Consider the following 8729-nt stretch of genomic DNA (forward strand, 5'->3'; position numbering starts at 1 on the left):
ATACAAGAACCTCAAATTCTCAGTCTCAAATTCTCAGAGACGACCCTAAAAACTAACTAGTCAATGTTTGGGACCGAGATCTATACCCATCATATAAAATTCTAACTTTCACAGGCAGAGACGTATCCAACTGTCAAATCTGCATGATGAAAAACAAACCACGTATTTAGGGTATTAAACCAAAATGTAATGTTCATGGCCGGCCCTGGGGGTGGGCGGGGAGGACCACTGGCCAGAGACCGATATTTCGAGGGTCACGTTTTTAATGAAGAAAACCCGATATGTATATATAAAATAGTTTTTTAATCGGGTACATCCATACAAACACCAACATACACCCCCTTACAAAACTATTCTTATGGTTTATATTAGTTATTAACCCCTTTGGCATTAAGTTTAGACCTTTAGTGAGCCAAATACCCAATTTCGTTAAGGCCTAATGGCACATTTTTCCAAGCTCGAATAAGGTACACGAATTCTCAGGGCTGGCCCTGGACTAAGGCCATGTGTAGTCATAAAGCCCCTTTGTGGGCGTTATGCGACACGTGTCGTGCCACGTCACACAGGGGCTTTATGGGGCGTTATGTCACTAGAGCCCGTAGTCATAAAGCCCCTACCTCATCATTACTCAATTAATTAATTTTCGTTTTTTAAATTAATTTCTATTTATAAAATTAAAAACCATTTCATTAAATAAAAAAAAAGATTACAATAAAATAAAAAAAACGTTAAAATAAAATAAATAAAAAAACTTACACTAAATTAAAATAATTAACTCAAATTTTGGTGGAAAACCAGAGCCCATAAAAACAAAACACAAAACCAGCCCAAAACCAACCCAAAGCCCATAAATTAAAAACCCTAAAATCCCTCTTCTTCCTTGTCTTCCTTCTTCGATATATACCTGCAACACAAAATTAAAAACCCTAATGAGGGGGAAACCAGAAAATAAAAAAAAGATCAAAAAAAACAAAAAAAGACACACATCACGCCGCTATATTAATCGCGCCACACCCCTATTTTCGTTTGATAGCGCCCACCGTTTCGGTGTGGATGGCGCCATGGCGGCGCTATGAGTGGGCATACCGCCCCACTACGTATGCTCTAATGGTCAAACGTTTTAAAAATCCAGTCATCACGTATCATATCTAGAATCATAAACAACCAAAAATGACATCAAGAAACAAAGTTATGGACAACCAGATTTCTACTTTAGCTGATGCTTGTGGAAAAGCCAGATTCTTAACACACAACATACTAGGATTACTTATCAGCTATTTTTTTCATGATTTCATCAAATTGTTTTTGAAATCTTTTCTCCCTTTCCTCTTGTTCGGCACGCTCTCGTTCTCGATCTCGTTCAATTTGTTCCAAACGGTTTTCCAAGTTTTGTCGGGCCTCCCGTTCCTTATCTAATTCGGCTCGAACATCTTGGACCTAAAATTAAATTTGTTAAAACATATAAATTGATTACATATTTACATACAAACACACACATATGCTCAAAACACAGGTATGGGTCAAACCAGTGTGTGCTCAAAATAGGTTCAGGTCAAAACAGGTCGATCCAAATAATATCACATAACCAAAATTAATAAAATACAGAAAAATTATGTTAACAAACACACATACATATTTACATAAGAGCATTTACCTGCTATACAGTCTAATAAAATTTTATTAACATATGAAATACTTAAATTTTGCGTAGATCATTGAGCAACTTCCCCGTATATCAACTGTAACTGTAAATGTTACACGCATTAGCATCCCCAACAGTAGTTTTTTTTTAAATGGGTCCGCAAAGCATAATAATACAAGATGTACTAGCAAGTAGCAACCAAACAGTCACTCACAACCATAAGTATCATTTGTAGTAGTAAAATTTGTAACATACATACAAACACAGGCCAATTTGGTTTGAGCCAAAACGGCTTATAATGGTGAAGTATTTCCGCTGTTGTCAAGAGTTCAGAAGACGAGAAGGTGGATGTAGCCTCAGTGCATCTCGAAAGGGATGCCTTGGATCTGTTCTCGTGGCTTTCAGCAGAATAGTCGATCAGTTTTGGGATGATTCGGTACATTCCTTACAAAAGAACTTTGGACCAGCAGAGTTTTAAAAACCTGGATGAATATCTTTGCAGCATTAAACAGGCAGGTACGGTGCAAGGGTATCACCAGGAATTTGCTAAACGGTCCACTCAGGTTTCAAATTGGCCCGATAATTCTCTCTTTTCCTAAATGGTCTTAACGAGGAACTCAAAGCAGATGTTACAATTCATAAACCCAGGACCGTGTAGAATGCTATGAGTTTATCACTCGAGTATGAATCAAAGGTGACCACACTCGATCCGGGAAGGGCACAACCTGGAACCCCATGCCAAATCCCACCAATCCGACACAAAAACCTTAACTACTACCTTACCCCCAGCCTACTGTGCAGCCAAAAACGCCACTCGCATCTTGGATACCGAAAAGCAAGCCCGATTTCTGCGTGGGTAATGCTTCTGTTGCAATAATAAGTATGGGCCCGGGCACAGATGTAAGTTCAAAACATTCAAACTATAGGAAGAACGAAGCTCTTACCCAGGACTAGAGTGAAGAAGTGGCCAACACATCTCCACCTAACATCAGACCATACAGATACTCTCAATCACAAAAAATGAGATCGAGAAACAGCTGGACAGTTTACTGAATGCCGGTTTCATACAATCGAGTACGCATCTGTTTTCTAGCCCAGTGCCCAGTTCTTTTAGTTAAGAGGGACAACCCATGGCTCATGTGTGTTGATTATCACTCCTTAAGTCGGGGACTGTGGCTGATAAATATCCCGTCCCGTTTATTGATGAGTTGTTGGATAAATATCCACTTGTACGCCTTAATGAAAACCCCTCTCCCCGGTTCTTTGGACCTTATCGGATCATCCAGAAAGTCAGTACAGTCGCTTATGAGCTTGAGCTTCCACCAGACTCTCATATCCACACCGTTTATCATGTATCAATGCAGTATCCTGCTCGCTGCCAGCTTCTATCTTCACCTATCTCTCCCCTTCCAGTAATCAGAGATTGGGAGACTGATGTTCAATGACAATCGATTCTCGATCGCCACTGGGTTTCAGAGACGGGCCAGGCTGTGTTAGACAAGTCGTTTATCATCTTCTCGTGAACCAATTCCCTTCTTTTCGACTTGAGGACAAGTCATTTTTTTCATTCAATTTTTTTATCCTTGTTTATGTTTTGGAGACTTGCCCTCTCGAATTGCGCTTGTGATTGTTTTCCAGAAAAAACTATCACAGAAAAAATTAATGGTTTTCCTGAAACTAGTGTCTTTACAAGAGAAGAACACATACCATGAGATGCAATCTGCTGAGAGCAGTTACGACTTTAAGCGGCTGATCAACAGTTTGATCCGACGATGCTCCAGACACTTTCTGCTTCTTACTGATCATATGTAGCCAAAGAGTCGACATTTTAATTAAAACGATATGTTATCAGACTACAAAAATCAAACTACCTTAGCGAAGAAACAGGTGCTTCTAACATTTTTTTCTGGCCAATAGTCGGCTTTTTGGGGGAAGTCTTTGCATTACTTCCAGATGGCAATGAACAGTTTCCAGCGGACTGCATTAAAAAAATTAACCAATAACTATAGTTGATCATATATTTGAAAAGAAGATGAAAAAAAATATAATGATATAACAATGTATTACCACATTCAGGCGTTTCAGTTGTGCAGTGATGGACATAGGCTCTGGCTTATTCATAGATTTTAAGAAACCGGGCTTTGATGACATCATCCCAAAAGTTTCATTCTTCGATGATTCAATCTGACCCGGAGAGAATGAAGACAGGCCCTGTGGTGCTGATAGCTGGGATTTATACAAGGGTTCTTGTTTTGCATAAGGCAATAATGACGTATAAAACTGATCGTCAAGCAATGACATAACATTCTGATCGTTATGCAATGACGTAAGATTCTTATTGTTATGCAATGACGGTTTCCCTGAATTACTTGCGAAATGAGCAAGATCTCTCCCGTGAAGTCTTTTCATGTCACTAAACGCAGTCTGAGAATGAATTGGCTCGTCTGTCTCTTGCTTGACAGCATTGAGATAGAAAGACATTTGGCTCGCTTGTAGTCTGGTTCCTAGAGCAGTAAGCTGAGCAGGTTAATAAAAATTGGTTAAATGTATTCTCGATCATCTATAAATAAACAAAATAATATACTGCATCTATTCACATGTGTCACACAAAGCTTAGGAGTTGCTTAAGGTTCATATAAGTGAAGCAATGACATACACCCTATAGATTTTAATTCTTTAAACTAAAAACAGATGAAAAAGTATTTCTATAAGAAGGTAAACACCTAAAAGAAGATATATTATTACATGAAAACTAAAAACAAGGTATTCTTGTTTTCTTCTATACCTGCCTTTGTTGTAGTTTATAGACTGCCATCTTCAGCATATGATCTCCTACAAGACTTCGCAAGTGCCGGAAAAATTCTTCTTTATTAAATTTATTGCTCTGCAAATAACAGAGCCATTTAGATAACACACTGAAAAACGTTATGAAAAATGTAGATAAAAGGGTCACCCCCTAACTATACCTTTAATCGAACACATAGGCCCTGGAGTTGCATAGCCTGGTCTTTGTCAAGCTGTGCTTCTAAAACAGGTAGCATCAGAGCAAAAGGGACCTGCTTGCCAGCTGGCCGACGCATTGCATTAGGCGGTTGCCCTGTTGCCATTGCTTGCTGATTACCCATTCTTTGGAACTGAGATTCATCTTCCGGGGTCTGTACTACATTTTGAGCAGGATTTTTATCAGCATTCTGCATACCCGTAGTCAGGTCCATATCGGAACAGTTATGCCTTGAGATAAAGCTGCAATATATTCATTCATATTTACCTTTCTCGGGTTCTTTGGATATTCGAGGAGATGAAACGCTGAAGATCGTGGCCATAGCAAAGGAAATAAACGGTTTTATCGCGGGTTCTTGTTTCAACAATATATTACCGTTTTGTTCCCTAAATCAAATATATTGCAGAAAATTCCAAGAATGACCCTTTTAAAACTAGTTTACCACAAAATATGACAAAATTTTACCAAAACACGGATGGTGACACTAGGGGTGAGTGAAAACCGAATTAACCGACTCGTAATCGAATTAGCCGATAAAATCAAAACAAATCAAAAACCGGTGGGTCGGTTAATTGTTTTTCTGAAAAACGAAAGTAGCGGATCGGTTGTGCTTACAATGTTTTCATACCCACCATAACCGAACCGAACTGAATCTAGTAAACTCTTTGTTGGATTTTGGACTTTTCACCATTTTTCAATAATTGATATTTTTGGTTAAACATTTGTTAGAATTTATAGATTATATCATATCGTTTTGTTAGAATTTTCATAAATAATCAGTATTAATATTACAGATTTTATATATATATATATATATATATATATATATATATATATATATATATATATATATATATATATAGGGAGAAGATCATGCGATAACCACCTTTTATTGCGAGAACCGCGAGAAGCAATGTGAACACAACCAAAAATGCCTAAAAATAGCTAAAAATCACACAAATTTTTTTTAATATTTTTTATATAAAAAACGCTACTTTTCGAAGCAAAAAAAATCACTAAAAGTAGCGATTTGAGCATAAAAATATTAAAAAAAATTAGATTTTTTTTATTTTTTTAGATTTTTTAGGTTTTTTGGGGGTTTAGTTTTTAGCATTTTAGCTTGGGGGGGAGGGGTTTAGGTTTTTTTTTTTTTTTTTTTTTTTTGGGGGGGGGGGGGGGTTAGGTTTTTTGGGGGTTTTAGTTTTTAGCATTTAGCTTGGGGGGGGGGGGGGTGGGGGTTAGGTTTTTTTAGCTATTTTAGGTTGTGTTCACATTGGTTCTCGCGGTTCTCACAATATGGGTGGTTCTCGCATGAGCTCCTCCCTATATATATATATATATATATATATATATATATATATATATAGGGAGAAGATCATGCGATAACCACCTCTTATTGTGAGAATCGCGAGAACCAATGTGAACACACCAAAAATGCCTAAAAATAGCTAAAAATCACACAAAAATTTTTTTTTTGAATTTTTTAATATTTTTTATAAAAAAAAATCGCTACTTTTCGAAGCCAAAAAAAAAATTTAAAAAACATTTTTTTTGCTTCTAAAAGTAGCGATTTTAACATAAAAAATATTAAAAAATTCAAAAAAAAAATTTAGATTTTTTTTTTTTTTGATTTTTTTAGACTTTTTTGGGGGTTTAGTTTTTAGCATTTTAGCTTGGGGGGAGGGGGTTAGGTTTTTTTTAGCATTTAGCTTGGGGGGGGGGTTAGGTTTTTTTTTTGGGGAGGGGGGTGGGGGGGTTTAGGTTATTTTTTTTGGAGGGGGGGGTGGGGGTTAGGTTTTTTTAGGTTTTTTTAGCTATTTTAGGTTGTGTTCACATTGGTTCTCAAGGTTCTCACAATAAGGGTGGTTCTTGCATGAGCCCCTCCCTATATATATATATATAGGGTAGGGTTCAAGAGTGAACAATGATTTATTTGTGAACAAAATGAACTTATCCTGACCATTGATTTTGTAGATCTAGATTTTTTCTTTAATGGCAAAATTGTAATTATCTTTTGTAACTTACATGTAATTTAATAGACACAAGGGTATAATTGTATATTTCTATCTTCATTTAATTAATTAATTTTTTCTCTCTCCTGATTTCTCTTTCCAATTAAAAGAATATTTAATTACATTTTCTATATTTTTTTCCTCTCACATATTACCTAACTTATTATTTCGTAATTTAAAAAAAATACAAACATTATCAAATATTGTTCCATCTAGAACATAATTAAAAATATTTAATTACATTCTCTATACATATATGTATTAGATCAATGTTTGATAAAAAGATGTATAGTGAAAACAATATATAGTAATACACAAGTGTATAAGTCTGGTATATATCGACATGTATACACTATGTACTTGAATAATACACTGGTGTATACGTCTGGTATATACCGACCCGTATACATATATGTACTTAATACACAAGTGTATAAATCTGGTTTATACCGACCCGTGGAAACAAGTTGTAATAATACACAAGTGTATAAGTCTTGTATATACTAACCTCTATACACATATGTTAAAAATCATAATTTAATTAGGTTTAATATTTAATTTTAAAAGGAACATAACAGTTTATTTAAAAAAACATTAGCCCTTCAATCTCTTATGATTAAAATAATAGAGAAATAATTAAAAATGAGAGAGAGAGAGAGAGTTAAGAGGAGAAAATTAAGGGATTTTAATTAAAAGTATTTGGCTAATGTCAATCTTACCCTTTTAATCTAAAAAATGATCAAGGGCCAAGATTAGTTCACTTAGTTCACTCTCAAGAAGTTGTTCACTCATGATCCTAATCCTATATATATATATATATATATATATATATATATATATATATATATATATATATATATATATAGTAGGGTTCGCACGGAAAGTGTGTTTTTCCTAGAAAGTCTAGGAAGCGATCCGGTCCATCCGATTGGTGTGTTTAAGGGTTGAGATTAAATCATTGGCAATCTTGTAATATTTGAGTTTAATTAGTTGATTGTTTTAAATGAGTAGGGGCAATTTTGTCAATGACCGTGTTTTAAATCAATTAGATAACCGCCCAGTTTCTAAATTCAAGCGATTTTCCCTCTCTCTCTCCAAACCCATCTTGGAAACCCCAATCCATACCAAAAATAACTACAATCATGGAAGATGATAACTTTAGAAACAATGGATAGCACCGGATCAAATTAAAACACTTCTCCAATCTCCACCATCTCCGAGTTCATCATCACCATTCAAACATTGTTCTTATCATCTCCGTTTTCTTGACGATGTGTTTTAACAGCAAGAAAATTAATACAGTTGTGTTTTAGCAGCAAGCAGATTCATACAGTTGTGGTTTAGCATCCAGATTCATACAGATGTGTTTTAACAGCAAGCAGATTCATACTAATTCTTATTCCTTCCTAGACTTTCTAGGAAAAATAGACTTTCCACCCAACTCCTACTCTCTCTCTCTCTCTCTCTCTCTCTCTCTCTCTCTCTCTATATATATATATATATATATATATATATATATATATATATATATATATATTCCTGTAAAAAGAGCCTAAAGTGTGAGAAGGGTAAGAAAGAATCTCAGCCATTAGATCTTTTGATCTAATGGTTGAGATCAATAGGGACCAAATTGTAAAATATTTTCATTAGTTTGGACTGATTTGAAATATCTAGGGGCAATATAGTCTTTTAAACCCACTAGAAATTAGGTAATGCACATGTAACTTCTCCCCGTCTTTTTTAAACGTCAATAACTTTTTGTACGTAACTTTTTTTTTAAAAAAAATTACACCATAATAACGAGCGTTTTTTATCTTTAATATGAGTACCATATTGCTATACTTATATAGAGAAAAAAATATGTTTCGATCAGATGTTTAGTCAATGAATGGTGTTATATACTTGCTGAATGGTGTTATATACTTGCTGAATGGTGTTATATACTTGTTGAATGGTGTTATATACTTGCTGAATGGTGTTATATACTTACTGAATGGTGTTATATACTTGCCGAATGCTGAATGGTGTTATATACTTGCTGATGCTGAATGGTGTTATATACTTGCTGAATGCT

General features: G+C 35.1%; 1 protein-coding gene across 1 annotated transcript; it reads right to left on the minus strand.

Annotated features, from left to right (window-relative positions):
- Positions 1-1118: 1118 nt before the first annotated feature.
- Positions 1119-4161, minus strand: LOC110923382. Its single transcript, XM_035986420.1, has 3 exons — positions 3710-4161; positions 3350-3620; positions 1119-1437 (listed from the first exon to the last, which is right to left on the minus strand). Exons 1-2 carry the CDS (start codon positions 4121-4123, stop codon positions 3510-3512), a joined length of 525 nt encoding a protein of 174 aa, XP_035842313.1. The 5' UTR covers positions 4124-4161; the 3' UTR covers positions 1119-1437; positions 3350-3509.
- Positions 4162-8729: the final 4568 nt, after the last annotated feature.

Source organism: Helianthus annuus, chromosome 17, assembly GCF_002127325.2.
Source record: "Helianthus annuus cultivar XRQ/B chromosome 17, HanXRQr2.0-SUNRISE, whole genome shotgun sequence".
Lineage (NCBI taxonomy): Eukaryota > Viridiplantae > Streptophyta > Magnoliopsida > Asterales > Asteraceae > Helianthus > Helianthus annuus.